Genomic DNA, 27310 nt, shown 5'->3' on the forward strand with positions numbered 1-27310 from the left:
GGAAAGGTGAGATAAATTAGGTGTATAGGATTAACAGATATTAATATAACCCACTATATATACACAGACAAGCAATAAAGATTTCCTGTATGGCACAAGGAACAATATTCAATATCATATAATAACCTAATATAGAAAAAATCATCAGAAATATAATTTCAGATAAATTTCTTAACTCTGTACAACTCAGCCTCCTCACCAGTAAAATGAAAAATGAAAGACAGTAAATACACTCGGAAAGTCACTCCCCCAATATCCTCAGCAACTTTTAAAATTACTTAATGATAAGAGAAACTGAGGTATTTATTCTGAATATCTGCTACATATCACTATAACTTATTTTCCTCCAGAGTCCAGTTACATTGCATTAATCAGGAACAAAATTTATGCTCCTAATTGTCAGTTATTTTCCATTTCAATTGAAGTTATACTCAAGATAATAGCTTCAGTGTTTTTATCCTATTTTCTCTAATTTTCAGAAAATTCTTATCCTTCTTCCCTTGTTAGTATCTTTTAAACATTTTACACAAGATGTCAAGTTCTACATAGAGACCACAGGGTGTAAAATTTCTAAAAAATCTAGAAGTGGGGAAACAATTATGATGATCTTCCACTATGAATGAAAAAAGCGATTCTTATATTTTCTAAATCAAATGTGAAATAGGACAAATTCTAGGTAAATCTAACATTCTCACTCTACCTCTACTTCTAGGTTGCTTTCAGGTTTATTTTGTTTAGCATATTTTCCAATGCATTTGCTAATGGCTTCAGGCACTGGAATGACCATGAATTAAAATAATTAAAAAGAACTCAGAAAATGTAAAGAGTGCCAGGGAAGAGTTTCCCTAAACATTCTTCAATTCTGTCTTTACAAGGCTGACTCTTTTTAAAAAAGAAAACTGATATCAACAATACACAAAAATGAAAAATATTTTCCACTATACATATATAAATTTAGTTTCTCTACAATATTTGTTTTTAGGATAATATCATAACAGGTCTATCTTGTCATTCCCACAAAATCATACTGCTAACCTGTGTAGTAATTTTATAAAAAAAAAAAAAAATAGCTATTCTAAGTTTCTATTGTTTTAATCACTTTATTTATAATTTTAGCAGGTTTCATAATTTTATGAAAATTATGAGTATCTGAACAGAAAAATACATTAGTAATTTTTAGGCATGAGTCAAATTCTCATTTGATTTATATTAGCAGGGGTAATGTATAACACAGATATTAATCCCTTCAGAAATCATTCACTTATAGAAAATGTCTACATGATTTTAAAATAAATAGAATGAGTATTATGCAATGTAAAAATGAAACAGAACAAAAATTACTAATTTCACCCAGTTATTAGAAATGAAAAAAAAAATCATTGGAAAATCATCAATTTTTCTAATTTTGGACTCATGACCTTAACTCTTAAAATAATTAAGATTCCCAAGCTCTCAGTTTATATGAGTTATATCTATCAATATTTACCATATTAGAAATTAAATAACTGAGATATTTTTAAAAGTACATTGTTGCCAGTACCTTGATCCCTGCTAATATTACCTACTACTGCCTTTGCACCATCAGTGCCTGCCCTAAATACAATGAAAATGGCAAATATATTGTCAGAATTTTTATGAAAATAGTTTTGATCTTGTGAAATGCCAAGAAAGAACCCAATGATTCCAAGTTTCCACGAACAGTGTTACAACATGTCTGCACACGGGGTTAACACTCTCCAAGGCCTATAAGAGATAGCCAACACAGCCCCCTTTAACTTTCCCCCTAATCTTTCCTGAAACACTTGAATCAGTTACTAATTTTTAAATTTCAAATTACACATAACCCACTGAAATGTTGTGAAGTAATTGGCCTCCAACTAATAAAATTAAAAAAAAAAAAAAAAACAAATTACACATACATAACATAATTTCACTCAAAATCAGGTGACCAGTGAGGAGGACTAGAAAGTATTTTAGCAGAGTATTATTAAATAGGTATTCTCAGAATTGAAATGGGACAAAATATAAGAGAAGAGTTAAATGCCTTTCAGATATAAACTTTTCAGTTTTTCCATATTCTCTACATTTGGGTTTTGGGAATGGGACTTATCTTCCTTCATTTCCTTCACTCTTCTTTTTTCCCTTTGTGTTTCCTCAATCAGCATACACATGAAAATTACTGTTCATACTTAGAGCAAAGAGTTATACATTACTGTTCCTATGCTTATCTATTTTTTGTTCTTTTTGTTGCATTAAAATATGGATTCTATGAAAAAATTCCTGAACATGTGGAATTGTTTTTAATCTGTTATAATTTCCAAGAGAAATACAGGACATAGAGCAATGAATCTGTCAAAGGAGCAAAGGAGAATACTCAAACTGAAAAATTCACGTCTATACACAAAGTTATTGCAGAATATACACTCAGCTATGTCCATACAAAAACTATCACCAGCATTTCCTCCTTTACTGCTATTGAAAGAGTTCTTAACATCACTAGCATTGACTGCAACAGAAACAAAGCCCTTTCTGTACACTGTAAAATCCCCTGCAGTGGGACTGATAGAAACTGAAATAGAACTTTTTCAGAAAGGTGAGAAATGATTTTCTCTCTTTCTTTCTCCGCTCCCCCTTTTTTCTTTGTGTGTTCCTGATGTAACTATGGCATGTGGAAATTTGATATTGCTAAAATGGTGCTGGAAGGTTAAAAGTAAAACTTAAATCATTTATTTAAATAGAAAAACATTACTACTTGATACATTTAACATCTCTTCTTTTGTTTAAAATTTTTTTTATTTTTTTTTTTAATATCTCTTCCTGAGAGACAACTCTAAAGAGGGTACTTTTGAAATGTTTAGATTCATGATATTTGATTCCAAGATAATCCAAAAGGCAATAAACATACTTATGTCCATGCCTCCAGAAATAACTGCTAATATATCTTTGATAATATCCCCATTGAAACACCCACTAAATCTAACTGGACTTCTTCAAATAAGAATGCATCAAGGATGGACAGAAAGACAAAATACAGTAGAAATAACACTGGGTAGAGAAGGAGATGGAGATTAACAACAAAGAGCATGAATAATCTTACTGTGGTGATGTAAACATCCTACAACTGATTTATGGAAATGATTGCACCTCTTGATAAACATACTGGAAAAGTTATTATACATGCAAAACGAGTGAATTTCACGGTATATAAAAATGCTTCAATAAAGTTGTATTTTAAAATGAACACACTAATAAAAATAAATGGGAAAAAAAATGAACACAATGAGTGAGAGGAGCTAGACAGCAAAAACCATATACTATATGAATCAATTTATTTAAATTTAAATTGAGCAAAACTAATTTAAGGTAATAGACAACACAGTAGCAGCGATTCTTGGTTAGGGGGAATATGGCTGGTACAGAGCACAAGGTGGGATATCTGAGGTATACTTAATATTCTGTCTTCATTTGGTTGCTGTTAGATGAGCTTGGTTTGTAAAAATTCAGTGAGATGTACACTTATGAGATTAAGGAGAGGTGGCAAGAATACACAGAAGAACTGTACAAAAAAGGTCTTAATGACCCAGATAACCTCAATGGTGTGGTCACTCACCTAGAGGCAGACATCCTGGAGTGTAAAACAAGTGGGTCTTAGGAAGTATTACTACAAACAAAGCTAGTGCAGGTGGTGGAATTCTAGCTGAGCTATTTCAAATCCTAAAAGATGCTGTGCTTAAAGTGTTGCACTCAATATTCCAGCAAATTTGGAAAGCTTAGCAGTGGCCACAGGACTGGAAAAGGTCAGTTTTCATTCCAATCGCAAAGAAGGAAATGCCAAAGAATGTTCAAACTACTGTACAATGGCACTCATTTCACATGCTAGCAAGGTAGCATTCAAAACCTTCAAGCTAGGCTTCAACAGTACGTGAACCTGGGAATTTCCAGATGCTCAAGCTGGATTTAGAAAAGGCAGAGGAACCAGAGATCAAATTGTCAACATCCACTGGATCACAGAAAAGGCACGAACATTTCAAACTCATGTCTCTGCATAGGTTTGATCACATTCAAGGATTATTATACTTGTGCTTCAACCAATCTAAATTGGATTCTTTAATGTCTCACCATAACACAAAAAGCATGAACTTGTATTAATCCTATATAATAGATTGATCAGGCACCGCATCCACAGACGGTTGGAAAACCACGCCATGTTTTTGAATTTAAGGTGTTGCATTATTTCATCAATCATTTGTTTACAAAAAGAGAAAAACTAAAAATAAATTTAAAATGAGAATTCTTCAGGTATTGAGTAACACCTAAAAAAAAAAAAAAATAAAAAAAAATAAAATAAAAAACAAATCTACTTCTGCCTCATTAACTATCTTAATACCTTTGACTGGGTGGATCATAATGAATTGGAAAATTATTAAAAAGATGGGAATACCAATCAGCTTACCTGCCTCCTGAGAAAACTATATGCAGGTCAAGAAGCAACAGTTAGAACCAGACATGGAATAATAAACTGGCTCCAAATTGGAAAGGAGTACATTAATGTTGTATGCTGTCACCCTGCTTATTTAACTTATACGCAGAGTATCTCATGTGAAATGTCAGGTTGGATGAATCACAATCTAGAATCAAGACTGCTGGGAGAAATATCAAAAACCTCATATATGCAGATGATACCAACTTAATGCTAGAAACTGAAGAGGAACTAAAGAGCCTCTTGATGAAGGTGAAAGAGGAGAGTGAAAAAGCTGGCTTAAACTCAACATTCAAAAAACTAAGACAGTGGCAACTGGTCCCATCACTGCATGGCAAATAGATGGGGTAAAAATGGAAATAGTGGCAGATTTCATTTTCTTGGGCTTCAAAATCACTGTGGATGGTGACTGCAGTCATGAAATTAAAAGACACTAGCTCCTTGGAAGAAAGGCTACAACCAACCTACACAGCATATTAAAAAACAGAGACATCACCTTGGAGACAAAGATCTGTCTAGTCAAAACCATGTTTTTTCTAGTAGTCATGTACAGACGTGAGAATTGGACCATAAAGAAGGCTGTGTGCCAAACAATTGGTGCTTTCAAATTGTGTTGCTGGAAAAGATTTTCAAGACTCCCTTGGAACAAGGAGATCAAACCAGAGAATCCTAAGGAAATCAACCCTGACTATTCATTGGACGGGCTGATGCTGAAGCTGAAACTCCAATACTTCGGCCACCTGATGCAAAGTGCCAACTCATTGGAAATAACCCTGATGCTAGGAAAGATTCAGAGCAGGAGGAAAAGGGGGCAGTAGAGGGTGAGATTGATGGATGCCATCACCAACTCAATGGACATGAGTTTAAGGAAACTCTGGGAGACAGTGAAGGACAGGGAAGCCTTGTGTGCTGCAGTCCATGAGGTCACAAAGAATCCAACATGACTTAGTGACTAAACAACAGCAGTGTGCAATTATTAGTATGTATGTTATACTGCAATAAATCACAGTATTTCATATACATAGTGAAACTGAAAGTCGCTCAGTCGTGTCGACTCTGTGACCCCATGGATTATACAATCCATGAAATTCTCCAGGCCAGAATACTGAAGTAGGTAGCCTTTCCCTCCTCCAGGGGATCTTCCCAACCCAGTGATCAAACCCAGGTCTCCCACATTACAGGCGGATTCTTTACCAGTTGAGTTACAAGGGAAGTCCAAGAATACTGGAGCGGGTAGCCTATCCCTTCTCCAGTGGATCTTCCTGACCCAGGAATTGAACTGGGGTCTCCTGTATTGCAGGAGTATTCTTTACCAACTGAGCTATGAGGGAATCCCTCACATACATATTCATATACATCCTGTGAAAGTTGCTCAGTCGTGCCTGACTCTTTGTGACCTCATGGACTACACAGTCCATGGAATTCTCCAGGCCAGAATACTGCAGTGGGTAGCCATTCCCTTCTCCAGGGGATCTTCCCAATCCAGGGATTGAACCCAGGTCTCCTGAACCCAGGTCTCCCACATTGCAGTAGGATTCTTTACCAGCTGAGCCACCAGGGAAACCCATTAGTATATACATGCTTATTCAAATTTCCTTTTCAACTTTAAAATTATGGGCAAGTGTAAGTAACGTAAGGCTATTATATCAGATACTTAAAATACTTGTCAAAAGCTGGCTGAGGACGTCATAAAATATGATTTTCAAACTTCCCAGATTTACGTGGAATTTGTGTTCAGTTTATAAGATGAACACTACCAGCAGTTATATTAACAAGGGAATAGCATCCAAGCTAGTTTATTTTTGAATCATCAAAGCTTCCTAAGAGCATTTGTGTTGGATCTACAGGAATGGTTGGTGGTGAGATGCTGGCCTCAGGCACATTGGGAAGAGGATCTAGAGAGATTAAGTTGTGCACAGCAGACATCAATAATAATAAGTCTTGACAGAAAAGGATGGGTGAATGTTTACTGAGTAGAAGAAGCTCCCCATGTTCTTTTCAGTATTCATCCACTTCTATATCTAACATCACTTTGGTCTCTTCCAGTTCCACTAATGTTGCAATCCTTCAAAGACCAGTCTAACACTTTGGCTTCAGCTGAATGCTCCCTGTTATCCTGGAGGTAAAAGAGCACTTCTTGTTTTGAACTCTTCAATTAATGTAAATGAGATAAAAATAAATTACTGAACAAATGATATAGCGATTGAGTTTTTATTGAACAAAAATACATATTTTTATGAATTACAATCATGACTGATGTATTTATCCAGCAAACTCCAGAGTAACTCTCACAGTGAACTACATATCATGAACTTTCAGATATTCGTAGATTAACACAAGTATTTCCATTAATAGCTGGTGATAACATAACAGCTGCATTCAAGATATAAAAGTCCTGCAGTTGTTAGTTGCCAGTCATATTCATTTAGATTCAGAAGTTATATGTATTATATTTTAAACTCAACTGTATAAACATAAAATGAAAACAAAGAAAAATGAATCAGCTAATAAATTTAAGAAAGCTTTTAATTGACATGACAAAATTGAACAGCATATGTATTTCTTTATTAATTCATATATTTGGATTGAGGGTAGAAGGAGAAGGGGATGACAGAAGATGAGATGGTTGGATGGCATCACCAACTCAATGGACATGGGTATGGTTGGACTTTGGGAGTTGGTGATCGACAGGGAGGCCTGGCTTGCTGCAGTTCATGGGGTCGCAAAGAGTTGGACATGATTGAGCGACTGAACTGAACTGAAGATATATGTATTTGACTTGACTTGAAATATATACATATATTTGGTTATTACATTCAAAATTTACTTTTAGGAAAAATCAAGAGCAAGTATGCACTCTAGAAGCCTACAGTTTACTTTAGACAAGGAAATGATCTAAAATATGGTAATATGCATCGATTATTTAGATGCAAAACAAATGGATGTAGATGATAGTAGGTGAGGGGCAGCATGAGAAGTTCTGAGAAGGGAAAATAAATGTGTTCTGACATTTTAATGAGTCTTCTGGCAATATAATGAAAAAAATAAGGCACAAAATACTCAGAGAAATTGGGGGAAGAATGCTATGAAAACACACTTGGAGTTGAGAACACCAGGCTTAATCTGAAAGGCAGTGAGGAAACTGAACTCTCTAGAGCAGATGCTATAGTTCTACTGGAGAAAAAAAAAAGTAGAAATCATGTGCCATACCCTTTTTGATTCAAGTTCCCAGTTTTTCACACCAAATGCACATATCAGCATACAATTTATTTATGCATTCATTCAATGTGTATTCAAACATCCACAGGAATAACATGTCATGCCTGTCCTTGTCTGTGACATCTGTCTAATTTATGAGGTTGAAGTTATGAAGCCTTTTTTAACAAGGTTATGCAAAGATACATAAATATTTTTTTACTTCAATAATAATTCACCCATTAGAGACATGCTTAAAAACTGTAGACTCTGACAAAATGTCCTTCTAGAAGTTTAAATAAAAGGAAACACAATAATTAACCTAAAATACCTTTTAAAAAGATGTTTTCTATTATGGTTTTAATTCAAACATATTATTTAAACTGTCAACATCATAATTAATATGTTACTTAGTAATTATGAGCATTATTTAACATGCTAGCATTGGCATGGACTATGAGAGTTCATTATGAAGCAGCTTAAGTGGACATGATCATCCCACATATTGGGAACTTACAAAATGGAACCAGATTTCTTCTCTTCACTTATTTTGGACAGGTGTAAATATAGTACATTTAATAGTTCAAATACAAGCAAGAATCTTGCCTCCATGGAGAATCAACCACAGCTACTACAGTTAACTGACAATTCTTATTTGAGAGCCCCCCAGCAGGGCTTCTATAAATGATTTACTCAGGGTGCTTAGAGCAACTTTACTCTGCAGATTTGTCACTTCACAGATGCACCCCATTTAATTCAGTAGCTCCAGAGGATCCATTGTAAGGATCTTTTTTTGCAATAATTATAAGATTAAGGGCTTATTTTGGGAGCCATTAATAATACCAATGAAAGGATTAAGACAATTTTTTGTGAAAAATCATATAGAGATCAAAGAGCTAGAGAAGTTAATGCTTCTCTACATTTTAAAGAAAAACATAATCACAGAAAAGCAGAAATTCCTCCTCAACCCACTCCCAAAAAGGATTCTGAAAAATCCTATGTTTGGTTTTCTAACCAAAACAAATAAAATACAAACTTAGTCATGGTGCCAATTTCATACTACTTGTGGAAAAACTGCTCTTGAAAGATGATATTAACACTTATACGCAACAAAATGATTAGATTTCTAATCACCAAACTTGTCTCAGATGGAATTCCTAATTTTAAAATCTTATTTCCCATTAATACTCACCTTACCATGAGCCAGCATTTTAGAAACAGACAAATAAGCCCTCAGATTTGCCCAGAGACCATTAACTATCCTTCCGTTATACCCCAGAGGCTCTACCATCAAAATCCTGGCATGTTATAATTTCTCTGAATAATTTGCACAACAGAAATTTATAAAACTATAGACTTATGTATCTGAATTTAAGTATCAAGAAGGTTAAAAATAAAGCAAGCTTTTATAAGTACAGAAAAGACAAGCCTGAAAATCACTTTGTGCAATTATAATTTAATTTATTTGTACATATGGTATGACTTCCTCCATATTTTAAGAAATCCTTAAACAAAAGAAATGCCTGAATAGAAATTTGAATTAAAAACAAATTCACTAAATTGTTTAAGTTTTTAAAAATTACTTTGTGAGTACGGAGTCAGACAGGATGAAGGCCTGTCAAAGATAAATCACTTTGTTACTGATTTCTGATAAATCATAATAGTGAACAAATATATGAATGATACTTAGTACTTAACTAATTTATTAAAAAATACTTTGACCACCTGTTGTGAAGAGCCAACTCATTGGAAAATACTCTGATGCTGAGAGAGACTGAGGGCAGGAGGAGAAGGGGGCAACAGAGAATGAGATGGTTGGATGGCATCATCAACTCAATGGACGTGAGTTTGGGCAAACTCAGGAAGACAGTGAAGGACAGGGAAGCCTGCAGTCCATGGAGTTGCAAAGAATCAGATACGACTGAATGACTGAATAACAACATTAAGAAATTCTAATATAAACTTTCTAAACTATAAATTTGAATTAACCAGTCTCTTTATAACTGAAGATTTTCTTTTACTTATCCAATGATATTGCATGCTATTTTAATTTATATTTATTTTAATATTATAATAATTCAGATAGTTTAAACATATTAAAAGAATTAATTCATATGCTAGATATCTAAGGAAAACTTTTTAAATTGCTTTCCAAGGTCAAATAATCATTAATCAATAGTCTTTACCATATTTTTTTTTATAAAATTGCCCATGAATCTAAATTTTACTTGCTTTTCCCCACACCAATGGAAAAGCATTAGCAGTAACATTTTTTTCTGTAATTTCTAGAGAAAATGACATAATTCTGTTTTTGAAAACTGAAAAGGTAATTTGATTTCTCAACTAATGAATCTAGGTCTAGAGAATGCAGAAGAGAACACATGAAAAAATAAATAATCTAATGCATTTTAATGTTTTCCAAGTGCCATTTGCAATTTCTTCCACTAGCATTTTAGTGATACAGGGAACAGTTTGATATTGAAAAAGCATTGCAAAGTATTCTAAAGTACAGAATTTTATGTTCTTACCTATGCGTAATACGTCACACAGATGCAGGTTGAGAGTCTACACTAAAGGCAGAAAGAATATTAGAAATATCATACCTTTGAGACATAATCTTATAGGCATCAGGTAGATAGCATCGTATATTCTCCATCTGAGCAGGGTCAGAGTCACAGATTTTGTCATCGGTCCTCCCATAGTTGGCACTTTCAATCATGATGACATCTGTTCCCGGACAGCGGAGCTCAATGGGGTAGCTCTCACAGGAGAGCTCTCTGCGAACCACAGCCATCGGGATGGGGGCACGGCTGAAAGCTACCAAGAGGAGGAGGGAGAAAAATAAAACATCTTTGTTACACACAAAGGAAAAATATGTGGTTCTGGTCTACTAATACCAAGGAATAAAGCAATTCCAATTCATAAACTGAACTAAAAATGGAGCATTTCACTTCAGGAACTTGACAGGATTTTAAAAAATCTAATTATACAAATGGACTTACTCGCAAAACAGAAAGAGACTCACAGACTTAGAAAGTGAACGCATGGCTGCCAGTGGAAGGCACAGTGAAGGACTTTGGGAAGCAAATGTACACACTGCTATATTTAAAATGGATAACCAACAAGAGCCTTTTGTATAGCACATGGAACTCTGCTCAATGCAATGTGCCAGCCTGGATGGGAAGGGGATTTGGGATAGAAAGGATACATGAATATGTATGCCTGAGTCCCTCCACTGTTCCCCTGAAACTATCACAACATTGCTAACCAGCTATACTCCAGTACAAAATGCTTTTGATGTTAAAAAATAAAATAAAAATTTAAAAATCTAATTATAACAATTATTTCTTAAAAACCTAGTCTTACAGTTTGTTTTTTCCCCTTATAAATGGAAACAAAGCACTCTGGATTTTCTAAAGCACTGGCTGGTAGATGAGCTAAAGACTATACAGAAATATTATCCAACTTGTAATACAAGAGTATCAAAAATCAAATTAACCTCAGGAATACCGTATCTGTTTCATTTTTCTATGGAAACCATTACCCCTCTCCAAAAAAGTACTGTTCTTGAACTTATATATACTTACTTAAAAAGGCAATCTATTTCAATTTTAAAATTGTTTTATTGTTTCAAGAAATAATTAAAATAAATCAATATACCTTTTGAGTTAATAGAAATAGTGAATGTTCTTTTAGAAGATAGAGATTTATAAGGACACAAATTACAATTCCTTCAGGTCCCTCGCTGCATCTATCTTTCAGTGTCAGGAGGTAACCAGTTAACAATCTGGTGACCTTCTTATCAAGATTGTCTACAGAAAAAAACATTGTATTTTTCTTCCCTTCCCTTTTTAAATTTTACTTAAGTAACTTTCAATCAGTTACTTGACATATTGCTTGACACACTGATTTATTTTACTTATTAATTTAACATTATATGGTGGAAATCTTTTCATTTATAGTTGAAACTCACATTTTTAACACCTGCATTGCATATATGTACACACACAAAATGTTATTTAATTGGTCTTATGCTGACAGGTACTTAGAAATGTCCCAGTGTTTTTGTGTCATAATATTGTAAAGAAGTACAAACCTGTGTACTTAGCTATGATACTTTAGAAAAAATATAATTATCTAAATATATTTTATGATATATGTCTATAAATAAAATTCATAGGGGGTAAATATATATGAAGTTTGACAAATATCAGCTACTAAATGTCCAAAAAGCTTAATATAAATGCACACTTTTATGAGCACTACTTTCTTCTTTAAAACTACAGATTACCAATTCTTTTATATTTTGCCAGTGATAAATAATGATATAACAATCATCTGTATTTTAATTTTCACCATTTTACTTATGCAATGAAATATATTGTCATATGCTTATTGATCCTCCACATATATTTCACTTGTGAACTACTTGCTCACATATATAGTTTGTAATTGTAAAAGTTTTTGCATAGCAAGAAAACTGAAATTTTGTCCTTTGTGTTTTTCTTGTTTGCTGTTTGGTTTCAGATATACGCTGTGCATATATATTTCACTTTCATACAGCAAACCATCTATCTTTTCATTTCAGATTTAACAGTTTCATAATCCAAGACAGTGAACATAATCAGTATATTATTGTAAGACAGTCAAATGTTTAATTGGAATAACTCACCAAGTCTTTTTTAAAAGCACATGACTGAAATTCCAAAATTAACTGCTTACCAACCAATTATTAAATTGATATCCACATAAGATAATTAATTATAGAGATAAACACATGATAGCATTAACTTTTAATTGATGATTGATTAACTCAGTGTGTACATACATAAAAATGTATTTAAAGAAATACGTTCAACTTTTCTTATGTCTTTAACATGAAGTATGAAACCTGAGAAGCAAAGAGAGGAGAGAAACAAGAAAGTATAAAAGGAGTTGTATTGGGGAAATGAGATTTTATTACTATAAACATTTTCACTTGAAACTTAGAGAAAATACTGATTTGTTTTATGAAACCATAACTCATATCTAAAGAAACTGACATTAGTTTTTATCTCATTTCAGTACTACTTTGGAAAAACCATAAACACCCCCAAAGACCCCATGCATAACTTCCGAGTAAGTCACTCAAGCCACACTGTACAGTTAATTCCATTCTTTTCATTCAGCTTCTTTCTTGTTCTGTTCTCCATCACCTTTAAACACAGAGACAGATACACACAGCAAACACACACACACGTATCTAGCACAGCCACAGCACTATTCAAAGAGAATGAACAAAGAGATTGGAGGCAACATTATTTTTAAAGTTTAATTTTGAATCAGTATTTGACAGGGTAGTCTCACAACACACACTGAATTTCTAAAATGTGCATTTCTATGGTTCCTAATATTATATATATATGTGTATAAATATATATAAAATTTAGAAATTAGACACCAATTTTTAAACCTGAAGTTCTTTTTAATACTGAGATTCTTTCAAGGAAAAAGACATTTTCATTAATGTATATAGTATTTTAAATAATAAAAATCATTGAACAATAAACATGCTCCAATTTTGGAATCTAGTGTCATAACTTTGATCAGTCAAAATAAAATAACAATTTTTTGCCTTTTTACAAAACATTCTTGAAATCTGAATTTTTCAGAATATTTTACAGTAAACCCTTGAGCATTTGCTAAGGGACAATTTTTTTTTTTCTTAACTTTGGTATAACTACTTAAAAAAATCACATCAAAACTGCTTTCAAACATTGAGTTGATCTTGCTATGTTTTGTTAACCTAACCAATTAAATCAAAATGTTTAAAACAAGTTAATTTAATAAAGAAAGTAAAACAAATAAGCAAATCATACAGTCAAAGCATTTGTCGAAGTGGACAATTTGACTGATTAAACTCATCAGTCAATTTTATTAAAACATGCACACACACAGACATAGCTTTATCTGAGTCAACTGTCAAAATATGATTTAGAACCAGACACTACAAAATGGCAAAGAGAGCTAAAATGCGGAGGGCCAATTTCCCATGTATCTCTTTGGATCCTATGAGAACTATTCAAAAGTTATAGATACGGACATTTTTACAGGGTACCAGGGTTGATTTGTGAAATCTTTCTTCTATTTAACATATAATTCAATTTGTATCAATAACTCAGTGATAAATTACATTCTTAAATGCGGATGCTTTGTTTAAAGGAACTTATCACTGGAAACTATTTTATAACATTATCTGATTACCTACTTAAATTACCTCTAATTATGTTGCTAAATGCTTTAATCAGCAAGCAATTCAAATGTAAAAATAAAATGCTTAAGTTAAAAGTTTGGTTTTTTTTTCATCATTTTGTCTTGCTTTCCATTCAGTCATCATGACAATGGAGAGACTTTGGTTACTATAGAAAAATAATATGACAGTTTCCATATCATAGTATATTTCCAATGCATAGTATATTCACTGCATTTAGCCAGTGAAATCATCTACCATATTTTTAATCTGTATATATTGCACTGGGCATTGTGAAGCAGCTATGGAAAAATAATATGGGGCATAAAAGACATATTCTTGAGCTCCATCTCACTTTCTTACCATGAGTTAATCTGTAGTAATAAGAGTTTACCTATTATGTGTGTGATAGACAGACTTTGACGGAATAAATTGGAAAACTAAATGTGAAACCTCGTAGACTTTTGATAGGATACTACAGCTTGGGGCTACCCACTGACCATGGGCCAAAGGGGGCACAAATGAAAATGAACTTCTCTGCTACCAATGGCCAGAACCTCAGAAAGTGCCCAAATTCTATGTGAAAAACATCCTTAACTAAAAGTGCTCCTAATCAGGGATTAAACAACAAGAAAATTAGATCCCAGTTTTTGCTCACTTGTTTCAGCACAAATCACTCTGATTCTTCATTTTCTGAGACCTTGGCCACTCTGCTTTTGAAACTTCTTGTTGCTCTCCTAACATAATGCTGGGTTGATGACATTTGACTCAAAATACTTTAAATTATTGGTGAGTTATGGGTAACTAAAGATACCAATCTAAGGATTGCCTGGGCAGGGCAGAGGTGGGGTGGGGTGGTGGTACAGGGAGGTGGTTGATGAGGTTCAGAAATGGGTGCTAAAAGCTATGACCACAGGAGAATTAATTCCTTCCACCTGGACTCAAGAGCAGAGGTCAGAGTCTTGCTAGGATAACTTTAGAGCTTTATAGAGGGGAACACTCAAAGAAGACAGTGGAACTTGAAGCAGGATTTCAGGACAAAAGGTAGCAATTAGGTAAGACTAAACAGATTAAGAGGCAAGGGATCAGTTGGTTGAGGGCATTAATCTAGCATAATTAATTAAGTTTTTAAACACGTTGAATTTAAGTGTCAGGATAATACTCAAGAATGTTTAATTCTCATTTGGATTCATGAGTCTAGAATTCAAGAATAGAATATAGGCTAAAATCATGGTAATGACACAAAATAGCTTGAGGAGTACATATAGAGTAGAAGAGGACAAATGCAGAAGCTGAAGTATCAGTGGCCAGAGAAGACACATAGATGAGTGTATTGATTAGACGCTGGATATCTACAACATAGAGAAAAGCACTATTTATCTACTTTAAGAAGATTTTGACTAAAAGGACTAACATACCTGCCACTACCACTTAGCTTCAGGACAGATGAATCAAGTATGTGTGAGTTCATGCATGCTCAGTCACTTCAGTCATGTCTGACTCTTTGTGATCCCATGAACTGTAGCCTACCCATTTCCTTGTCCATGGAATTTTCCAGAAAAGAAATATTGGAGCAGGTTGGCATTTCCTTCTCCAGGGAATTTTCCCAACCCAGGGATTGAACCCGCATCTTTGTATCTCCTGCATTGGCGGGCAGATTCTCTCCTACACCACCTGAGAGCATAATATCCCATGTATGAAACAAAATTAAATTTGCTAAGAAAAAATTAAGCATAGAAAGGAAAATGCAAATTAGAAGGATATTTGCAGTAATAAAGATAAAATTAAAAAAAAAAAACAGATCTCTTTCCTTTAGAGTAAGAAGTAAATTAAACCATTTATAAGTCAAAGCCAATGATTTTAAAGGAATTTCTTAATTATAGAGAATACTAACATATCTGGGAGTGGGTTACTTTCTACCATAAATTATCAGTAATGCCTTCTAAAAATACTTCATTACTTAAATGCTGCCAAAAAGCAAATATTCCCAATTCTAAGTTTCAACAGAACCTATGACATAATTTTCTTAAATATGTATAGTTTCTCTGTGTTGTTTTACATGCCAACATTCTTATCCAATTTTTTAAAAATATGCTCTGAAGATCTAGTCTGAAGTGTCTGGCTGCAAAAATAATATTGGAAACCCAGTGAAATATCAACCTATTATCTACTTTCTATAAAAGTACATCTATTACCAGCAAGCATCCAATACACTGAATTTCAACAAGTCTACTTCAATAAAGAATACATATAATTTAAATATTTTAGTATTTAATTAAGTGTAACAGTGACAATTAAAACTGACACCATAAAGAAATAACCAAAGGCAATTCTGGTCGAGGTTAAAAAAAAAAAGCATGAAATTTACAATTCTGAAATTACAGGAAAAAGTATTCTAAAGAGAGTAATATGATGAAACAATTAATGCAAAGCTATCCTTTTGAATTATGGAGTTTCGACATTAATCATTCTTTTTAAAGATACATATACAAATCGGTGACCTTTAAGTGAAATTATCCACACGGAGGTTGCCTAAAAAATATATCAAGTATCTGAATAAATGAATTCATATCTACTTGTTATAAGTTTCAACATTTAATAAAATTATATTTGACATGCCTTCCAATTATATTCATGAGGGATAAAATGTCTAAAACTGTGTCAAATTTCACATATCACAATTATCCCAGTCTTTTTCTAAATGTCAAAAACACCAACCTGGCTGTTCAAAATGTTCTTAAGACTAAAAATTATAATTTCAAGATAAACAAGAGTCTACTAAAAAAATTATACAATTTAAAAGAAATTTTAAAAGATATGCCAATTTAATTTGAAATGTATATTTATCAGTTACAAGATGGCTGTGAACAGACGACTCATTGGAAAAGTCCCAGATGCAGGGAAAGACTGAGGACACAAGAAGAGGGCGTAAGAGGATAAGAAGGCTGGACGGCATCACCAATGCAATGGGCTTGATCTTGGGAAAACTCTGGGAGATGGTGAAGGACAGGGAGGCCTGCTATGCTGCAGTCGATGGGGTCGCAAGAATTGCACATGACTGGGCAACTGAATAACAAGGCGGCTGCTGGGTGTTACTAAACGTAAGACATGGATACTGTTTAAATTCTCCATCCACACTGGTCATGATCTCGGGCCTAGCAGTGTTCCTCTACAGAATGGGATTCCAAAAGTCTGGCAAAAAGACCTTCAGAGCTATCATATGAAATCAAGAAAATGACAAACATTTGTATGTGATGGTTAATTGTTTGTGTCAATGTAACTGGGCTAAGGGATGCTCCAGGTAGCTGCCTCAACAATATTTCTGAGAGTATCTTTAGGGCCTCTCTAGAAAAGATTAACAAAGTTCAGCATTTGATTCTGAAGACTAATCACTGTCACCACTTTAAGGTGGGCTGTTCAGGGTATGAATACAACAAAAATGCAGAAGTATAAATTTTCTCTCTGCATGAACTGGAATAAGTATCTTCCACCCTCTAACACTGGGGCTCCAAGATCTCAGGCCCTCAGACACAGGCCAGGACTTATATCAGTGACCCTCTCATTTTCAGATTTTCAAGTATGGATTGGAACTACATCACTGCATTTCCCAGGCTGCCATTTTGCAAACCAGCAAAATATGAGACTTCTCAGCCTTCATAATTTTGTGAGTCAATACCTCATTCTAAATTTCTACATATTGACCTCTCAATAGATAAACATAGATATAGATAATAGAGATAAATTTGATATAAAGATAATATGGATAATGTGATATGTGAAATTTGACAGCTTAGAAATTTCATTCCTCATGAATAAAACTGGAAAACAATCTAGAGAAACCTAATGACGTGAGTGTGGCAAATTCCCCAAAGCCAAAAGACAGTATCCATGATTACTAAAACCATAGGTTACAGAATAATGGCAAAGAGATCTGAAGGGTAAAAGTTCATAGCAGGAGAGAACAGACAGACAGACGGTGCAGAGCAAAAGAAATGAGAATCTTCCGGAGTGTTCCCACACCACTCTGGAAGTTTATAGTTGATAAGAAAATGCACAACCTATGAAAGGTTTAACCAACTCAAAATACAAAGAAAATGGGAAACGCAAAGTAATGAAGCAATAAACATGTTTGGGTGCTTAAGATAGATTTCTTAAGGAAGCAAACTTGAGATATCCCTTAAAGATGAAATATATGTGAACACAGGAGAAGATAAAATAATATTCCAGGCAGAAGTTTGGAGCAAAGAAAGATATATTTAATGTCCTGAGTAATGATCTCAGGAGATGCCTGTACCCCCTTGTACATTACAGCATATTTTCAATAGTCAAAAATTGGAAACAGTGTAATTATATTATAATGTGAAAAATGATGGATGGATGAACAGAGCAGATGTGGTATATGTACACAATGGAATATCATTCAGTCATGTGAAAAAAGAAAATCACACCATTTGCAATGCTGACGAACCTTGAGGCCATTATGCTAAGTAAGGAAAGTCAGACGAGAGAAAGTCAACTACTGTGTAATACAACTTCAGGATACACAAAAGAACTATACAAAAAAAGATCATGATGACCCAGATAACCATGATGATGTTATCACTCCCCTAGAGACAGATATCCTGGAATGCAAAGTCAAGTGGTCCCTAGAGGTCGAACAAAGCTAGTGGAGATGATAGAATTCCAGTTAAGTTATTTCAAATCCTAAAAGATGATGCTGTGAAAGTGCTGCTGTCAATATGTCCGCAAATTTGGAAAATTCAGCAGGGGCCACAGCACTGGAAAAGGACAGTTTTCATTTCAATCCCAAAGAAAGGCAATGCCAAAGAATGTTCAAACTACCATATAATTGCACTCATCTCACAAGCTAGCAAAGTAATGCTCATAATGTACAAGTTAGGCTTCAACAGTACATGAACCAAGAACTTCCAGATGTCAGGTTGGATTTGGAAGGGGCAGAGGAACCATTGATCAAACTGCCAACATTTGTTGGATCATAAAAAAAGCAAGAGAGTTCCAGAAAAACAACTACTTGTGCTTTATTGACTATGCCAAAGCCTTTGACTGTGTGGATCACAACAATCTGTGATTGAATTCTTAAAGAGATGAGAATACCAGACCACCTTATCAGCCTCCCGAGAAATCAGTATGCAGGTCAAGATGCAACAGTTAGAACTGGACATGGAACAATGGACTGGTTACAAACTAGGAAAGGAGTATGTCAAGGTGGTATAGTGTCACCCTGCTTATTTAACTTGTATGCAGAGTACATCATGTGAAATGCTGGCCTGAATGAAGCACAAGCTGGAATGAAAAGTGCCAGGAAAAATATCAATAACCTCAGATATGCAGAAGACACCACTCTTACGACAGAAAATAAAGAGGAACTAAGGAGCCTCTTGAAGAAAGTGAATGAGAAGATTGAAAAAACTGGCTTAAAACTCAACATTAAAAAGACAAAGATTATGGCATCCAGTCCCACCACTTCATGGCAAATAGATGAGGAAACAATGGAAACAGTGAGAGACTTTATTTTCTTGGGCTGCAAAATCACTGCAGATGGTGACTACAGCCTTGAAATTTAAAAAATGTTTGCTCGTTGGAAGAAAAGCTATGACAAACCTAGACAGTGTATTAAAAAATGCAGACATTACTTTGCTGACAAAGATCCATATAATCAAAGCTATGTTTCTTCCAGTAGTCATGTATGGATGTGAGAGCTGGACTCTAAAGAAAGCAAAGCTCTAAAGAATTGATGCTTTTGAACTTCAGTGTTGGAGAAGACTCTTGAATCTCTTGGACTTCAAGGAGATTAAATCAGTCAATCCTAAAGGAAATCAGTACTGAATATTCATTGGAGGGACTGATGCTGAAGCTGAAACTCCAATACTTTGGCCACCTGATGTAAAGAAGTGACTGGTTGGAAAAAATCCTGATGCTGGGAAAGATTGAAGGCAGGAGGAGAAGGGGATGACAGAGGATGAGATGGTTGGAATGCATCACCAACTCAAAGGACAGTAGTTTGGGTAAGCTATGGGAGTTGGTGATGGACAGGAAAGTCTTGCTGGCTGCAGTCCATGTGGTCACAGAGAGTCAGACACTACTGAGTGACTTAACTGAACTGATATATGGAATCTAAAATGCCAAACTCATAGAAACAGAGAATGGATTAGTGATCTCTGGGGGCTGGAGGTTAAGGAAATGGAGAAATATTACCAAAGGGTTTAAATTTCTAGTAGTTATCAGATGGATAAATTTTGAAAATCTAATGTAGAGCATGGTGAGCACAGTTAACAAAACTGTATTAAATACTTGAAATTTGCTGAGTGGAGACCTTAAATGTTCCCATTACAAAAATAAATGGCAATTATGTGAGATGATGAAGGTGTTGACTAACTTTATTATGGTAAACACTTCACAAAATACTTGTGTATGAAATCAGCATATTATATACCTTAAACAAACATATTATATGTCAACTGTATCTCAACAAATGTGAGGAAGAGAAGACATATCACAAGAGGGTCAGTAGATGGCAGAAAGAACTAAACAGTAGTCAAGTCAGAAAGAGTCTTCAAATCAGATTCAGAATATAGTCCAAATCATAAAGGGTAGTGGAAAATTACAGCATAAAAGAATAACATAATACTAATTAAATTAATCCTAAAAACCCTAGCCAATAGATTATTTGAAAAGAACAGAGTAAAAAATAAGTCTAGAAATTGATGAAACAAATATTGTAATAAGCTATAAGACCATATGATGATGATAAGCTAATATATATCAGGTGCTTTAAAAGCATCATTTTGTTTTCTTATATATCACTGTATTTCAGACTCCAAGCTATAAAGCTTGTCAACGTCATCATCCCCATTGGGTGTACACCAAGAAACTATGGTTTAGTCCAAAATGGCAAAAATGAGAGGAGTTAACTAGAAAGTCATAAAGGAAAAAAGATGCAGTGGCTCTCTTTGTATGTTACACAGAGAACGAAGGAAGGGGGATTATGTCAGGAGATACATAAGGCGATGTGACAATATCACACTAGTTATTAATAATATAAAATTTATGGATTGCCATTTCTTTAGTGAAATTAAGCCTAATGTCTGAATATGAAATGCAAGCTATTATTCCATTTACTGTGTCTGTCAGGGCCCTTTTTTAGTAGCACAAAATACAACAGTATACTATTATTATTTCAAGAATCTGTAAATTTCTTTCTAACATTTAATACATTTTAATATTATATCACAAAAACTAATAGGAAAATTTCCTTTGTGTGAAAATCTACTGTGGTAAGATGGAAAATCACTGATTTTAAATTACAGCATTAATTTTCAAATGCAATTATATTTTTACTACAGTATATAAATATATGATTTTCTTTATTGCAAATCACCATTTAAAATATATGTTTTTCTTGTCATACACCAGAGAAAATCTGCAGTCATACAGATTTCAATAAGAAATATACAGGAAATTTAGAGAAGGATAAATATCAGTTTTGAACGAACAGTGATGTCACAGGTTAAGACCAAATGATGTTTAGTTTTAAAAGGAAGGGGTTTCTAAGCAGTGAATGAACTCTCAAATGCACTGCAAATACCATTCAGAAATACACAAGAGGCATCTACTCACATTTCCCCCCTCCTCCGACTTTCCCAGCAAACAAAGTATATTCACTGGAAAGGATAAAGAGCTTTCAGTGGCTTATATGTTTTTGTTTTGCTTTATCCTTAAGGAAAGCAATGCTAAGACATCTCTTTCTAATTCAGCAGCACAAATCTTCAACAGAAAAGACCTTGCAACATCCTCTTTGGTAATCTCCAATATTGAAAAACATATAGAACAATATTTATAATTTCTTTATCCACAAGATTCACAACAGCTTTCACGTATATAAACTCACCAAATCAGTGCTGAGCATTAGTGTCTGTGTAATACACCTGAGAGTAGAACAAAAATCTAATCAAGAAGAGCCTGACCAAATCCACATCCACATGTTCATTGGATTTTTAGCCCAAGTTTCCTACTACCTGCTTACAGAAGCTAACAAATGTTGCAAATGGACAATGCTGTTTGCAAGACGAATTATTCTTTATCCCCAGTGAATACTTTTATTAGCAATACTTTCAGATGAACACATTTCATTAAGAAGTTGACTAAACACTAAATACTGAATGTAAATCCTAGTTTTAAATACAGGGAAATCAATACTTAGTGATATCAGTAAACGAGGGATGTACTAACAAAACCTCTAAGCCTATGAAAGTTCAGATATTTGCTAAACATGCAAACTGTAGGATTAGGAAGAATAGTAACACGCTTTTTCATAAATAATGATGATGATTTCTTCTCCACATTAGGCAAAATAAAGAATCAGAATGTGGAAAAATCTAGCTAAAATGAAACTGTAAGTCCTAAGCAAAGCAGCATGCAAACAAAAGTCCCAAGCACACGTTGAATAATTCTGAACATCAGGGAAGGTCTTTTGAGAGAAAATGAAATATACTGGGCTGGGTCAGAAGTGAACACTCACCTCTCCCCAACTTCGCGGCAAAGCCACCAGGAGGATTCTGAGTAGATTTTTCTCTTTTCTCTAACAATAAACACATCAAAAATATTCTGAAGGCAGAAAACTACCTCACATACTTAAGTTTCAAAATTCTTATGAACTGACTTCAAAAACCACATTTTAAAAAATCACAGAAAACAAGTGATAAAGGCTATACCAAAGAATATTGTATATGTGGATGAAAAATGTATATGTGTCATGAAATTATATAAGATATGTCCAGCACTCTATTTTATTTGTTCAGCTCATCCTCAAAATACATTATTTAGGTTAATAAAATTTCCCCACCTATAAAAGTAGTTAATACAAATTATTTATATATTTTCAGAACCACACAGCAACTTTTTTGAGATAGATTAAAACCAAAGAAATAAAGTTCTAAATATCCACTTTGATGCTTCCTCAAATCATTAAACAAGAAAACTGTGAAATAAAAACTAATTGTCAGGGTGATGGTTGAGAAATACATACTCTGACAAGTCTAAAATATAAATATCAATCAGGGATCAATTTCATCTATTCATTCAACAAAAATAAATTGAGCATTAAAGGAAGCGACCAAGACTGTTCCAGGTTGTAGGTATTCAATAGTCAATAAAACACTGATTCATGACCTTATGGAATTTATAACATAAGTGGGAGAAAGGAATACACATTAAGAACAATTAAATAGGCAAGTGGTTAACTAACCCCCAAATAATCATGAGGACTCTGAAAGAAAAAAAAAAAAAAAAGATATTTTGAGAGAACACAGCATAGTTTCACCAACTGAAGCCTGAACAAATCTGTGTCTCTGGTTTATCCAAGGAAGTTGAGAGTATTTAAAATGATTTTAACAAGATTGTTTTAAAGTTACTAAAACACAATTTTAAAATCTTATAGAGCTCAATGTTACTCAAAATAATTTCATTAAGTCTTGCTCAAATTCTTATTAGAGGAAGCTTTCAAAAATGTATTGTTACAAACAGACATTGACTTGAATCAATAAGTTGTTGAAGAACAACAGAAAGGATGATTATATTCATAATTGGCTTTCTGTAATTCATACCAAAAAAAATGAAGGGATAAACTGCAATATTGATCCCACTTCAATCAAACCATATCATTTTACAAGTATGTTTAAACAAATGTGATAGAAATGCTGACATTTGTAAACAGATGATTTTCAGATCTTTGATTTAATTTGCAAAGAATATAATACTTAATAATACCAGACCCCAATGCCTAACACTATGCTTAGCACATAGTTACTGAATAAGTGTCTTTCTATTGCTGATTTTCTGCACTAATGAACAACTGTTATTTTGGTCTTACAGCTTTGCTCAGATGGCCTATACATCTTATTTAAGAAATACACTAAGAATTTGTCACAGAAATTCTGAACTTTTGTCAAAAGATGATCATTTACATGGAGACTCAAATTGTCAAAGGCATTTCTTTATTTTGGTGGTCTCAAAGATGAGGTCATATCACAGAATGGGGCCTTGAGAACACATGCAATTTTCACAATTGTAATAATCTCTGCCATATTTAATTTAACATGACAGAAATTAATGGAGTGTTATTTCGGGGAAAAGTTGTGAAATAAGTGACATTTTTATAAATTATAAGTTGCTGGTATGTTATTTAATTTATAGTATTTTGAGATACCACATTGCCATAAATATCATATCACAAGCTTTAGGTTTTCTAAGATAAAGGAATATATTTTTAAAAGTATATACTAAAAAGGGATTTATCTGTAGTCCTTGAGATAATTCACAGTCTCATAAATTGCTCTTTTTAAAAACATAAGCATTTAAACCATATTTGTTTTCTCACATTACAATATCTGTATAACTGAATTTTAACCGTTAAGTCTAACGACAAATTGGGCTATAAATTGGTCTACAAGACGAAATAGAAGACCAAGTGAAGCTGAGTTAAAAGTGGTCTTCACTGAAGCAAAAATGTAATATAAGTAAGAATAATTGCACAGATAGGATTCATGAAGAGCTGAAGTTTCTTTTCTTCAATATTTGTGGTCCCCTGATCAGTTACTGTAGAGAAAATATAAGCCCACTGGAATAATATTTTCACTTTTTAAAAAGTGGTGAATTGCGTAATTATAGTGTTTTCTATGGTTTATGGGCCTGTTTACCATAATACTAAATCGATTAAAGCAAGTTTTGCCAAGAAACAGGATTTAAAACAAGCCAAAATTTTTTTTGAAATCTCTCTAACAAATATTATTAAAATATTCAAAAACACTCAAACTCTTCATTTGGGAAACATCATCTGATGTGAACATCTTATTATTATTTGTAAGCTAATACAATTTATTTATCTATCTACTCAGCCATTAATTCTACAAACAGCTGTTGATTTTTATTATATGCCAAGAAATAAGCTTTATTCTCTCAAAGATGAATATGAGTGTAATGAATATAAATGTTATGTTTCCTATCCAAAGCTATTTATTCATGACAACCTTCTCAAACTTTTTAAGTACTAGTCTTCTTCTGTATTAAATGAGGATAATAATTTGAATCTCCTTCATAGGAATTAAGTCAATTGTCAAGCATAGTGCCAGGCACATAAGAAGTGCTTGATCAAAGTTATACATCTAGTAAATTTCAATACCACCCGAGTTTTAAGTGAATATGAGAATTATACACAAAATCATTCCTAGTAGACGAAATGGTATAAATAAAGCTATAGAGTGTCATCTTGGGGCCTGGGAGGTTTACACGGGCATCCAATAAAACAGCTACCTGCCTCCACGCTGCCACAACTGTTACACTCCTCTAATCTGAGACCACTAATTGCCTCGATGTCTACTATGCAGTATCTTATGTTTGTGGTCTCCACTTCAGTATTAATCTCCTTTGGTTTTCATGCTTTTTTTTAGATCATAATTTATGTCCTTTTCTGTGTTTCCACTGTTTAAAGATGGCTTTCCAGATAACCTTGATTTCAGAACCACTTTGATCAACCCTCTTCTGTAATCCAGAGCCATAGCCTCTAGCCTCAGTAGTTTTCATTACCACCCACTTCTCCAGTTGGTTTAAATTGAAATTAACACAGAAATTAATTTAGGAAATGGCACGAGGTCTACTTTTGTTATGGCTACAGGTATAAGACAAGAAATAATACATGCCACTAGTGAAAATATATGATGGGTTATGTTAAAGAGAGGTCTGGGTTTGATTTTCACTTCATTCAACAAATAATTACTGAGTTCCTACACATAGTCCAAAAAGCTGGAGCATAGCAGTAAACTAACAGAAAAAAAAAATATCTAACCTCATGGAGCCTAAGTTCTGATTGGGGGAGATAGAAAATGAACCATAAATTTATGTTGTGTCCATTAATGGTAAGTATAATGGCAAAAAAATATAACAGACTGCAGTGTTTGATCCTGACATTAATCTGATTACAGTGCAAGTGTCTGAGGCTAAACCTTTGATTTTAAGGTGTCCATTTCAAAAGACAACCATCTTGAATAAACATATATTCCCCAGGTGTGTGACACAATCAGATAAGGAACTAGGCCACCCCCATCCATTAAGATCCCTCTTTTATAAAACTCTTGGTAAGCTAGAAAACTAACTGCTTGAGTGACCCTGCGTCTCCCTTCCTGGACCCTAATTCCCACTTTTATGTTTCAACTTAGCCAATAAAGTGAGCCCAGGGATGCAAATAAAGGCAGAAGCCCAGGTCCTTCTTTGCCCTCTGCCTCTTACAACCGTCCTGTGTGGCCCTGCATGTGCCGTGTGCCCTGGAGGACCTCTGAGCAATAAATCTTGTGCTTCAGAGTCCCTTGGTTGTTTTTGCTGAGGTGATTCCTCAGATAACCAAGAAGCACAAGCCCTTCCAGCCACGACAATGGCCCAGTGGCAGAAATGCCTGGGGGGTGACTATAAATAATACAGGCTCAAGTGAATGTCTCTGGTGTTCCCAGTTGAGAGCACGACCATCAGTATGCTTGGGACCCAGGGAACACAGACTTTGAGGGACAAGGAGGTGTTTCAGAGATGAGGCATTGATATCTTTGCATGGAGTTTCAATTTGGTCATAACCACATATTAAGAAAAATAATCTGCTTGAGATCAGCAAGACAAATTTGAGAGAATTTACAGCAAAAAAAAAAAAAAAAAAAGTCAAACAAACAGACAAACAAACAAAAAAATCACAAACAAGATGCTAATTGTAATCATCCGGATAAGAAGAAATGACAATGTTAATAAAAAAAAAGGAGCCTTGCAGGAATTAATAAATACTATTGACTTTCAATAGTGAGAAGAAAGGGTAGGATGGTGTCAAAGTTGATAGGGATGGCCGTATTAGTAGCAGAGAAAGGAAAACTCAGGAATTTTCAAAATGGTGGGAAAGGAGACAAAGACAGGTTCACTTTAATTTTTATATACATAAAGACTCAGTAACTAGCCCTTAAACTTCAAGTGCTTGTGTAAATCAATCTTGGGGGACACGTGATAATCACCTGAATTAAAAATGATACATGAAGTACAACAGTTTTAAAAAGTTGCCATTAAAAATGTGATGCAAATGTTCATAGCAGCAATAGTCATAGCCAAAAATGAAAACAAAACAAATGTTCATCAACTGACGAATGATAAACAAAATGCAGAAGATCTTTCAGCAATAACTAGAAATGAAGTGACAAAAACTTTTAGAACTTGATATATGTAGTTATTGCACCCATAATGAATGTATTAAATGCCATATAAGTGTTCAGTTTTAAATGGCTGACTTTATATTATGTGACTTTCACCTCAGTAGAAAAATAAAAAATTAAAGTACTGATATGTGCTGTAACTTATATGAACTT

General features: G+C 33.9%; 1 protein-coding gene across 5 annotated transcripts in view; it reads right to left on the reverse strand.

Annotated features, from left to right (window-relative positions):
* The window catches only part of ADGRL3 (adhesion G protein-coupled receptor L3), a 938528-nt gene that overhangs the window by 485420 nt on the left and 425798 nt on the right, over nucleotides 1-27310 (reverse strand). For all 5 annotated transcript variants that reach the window (XM_065913896.1, XM_065913892.1, XM_065913894.1 and 2 more), the window contains one exon: nucleotides 10279-10492. In XM_065913896.1, coding sequence (XP_065769968.1) covers nucleotides 10279-10492 — 214 coding nt within the window. The remainder of the gene's footprint in view (nucleotides 1-10278; nucleotides 10493-27310) is intronic.

This window comes from Muntiacus reevesi, chromosome 22 (assembly GCF_963930625.1).
Source record: "Muntiacus reevesi chromosome 22, mMunRee1.1, whole genome shotgun sequence".
NCBI classification, from domain to species: domain Eukaryota; kingdom Metazoa; phylum Chordata; class Mammalia; order Artiodactyla; family Cervidae; genus Muntiacus; species Muntiacus reevesi.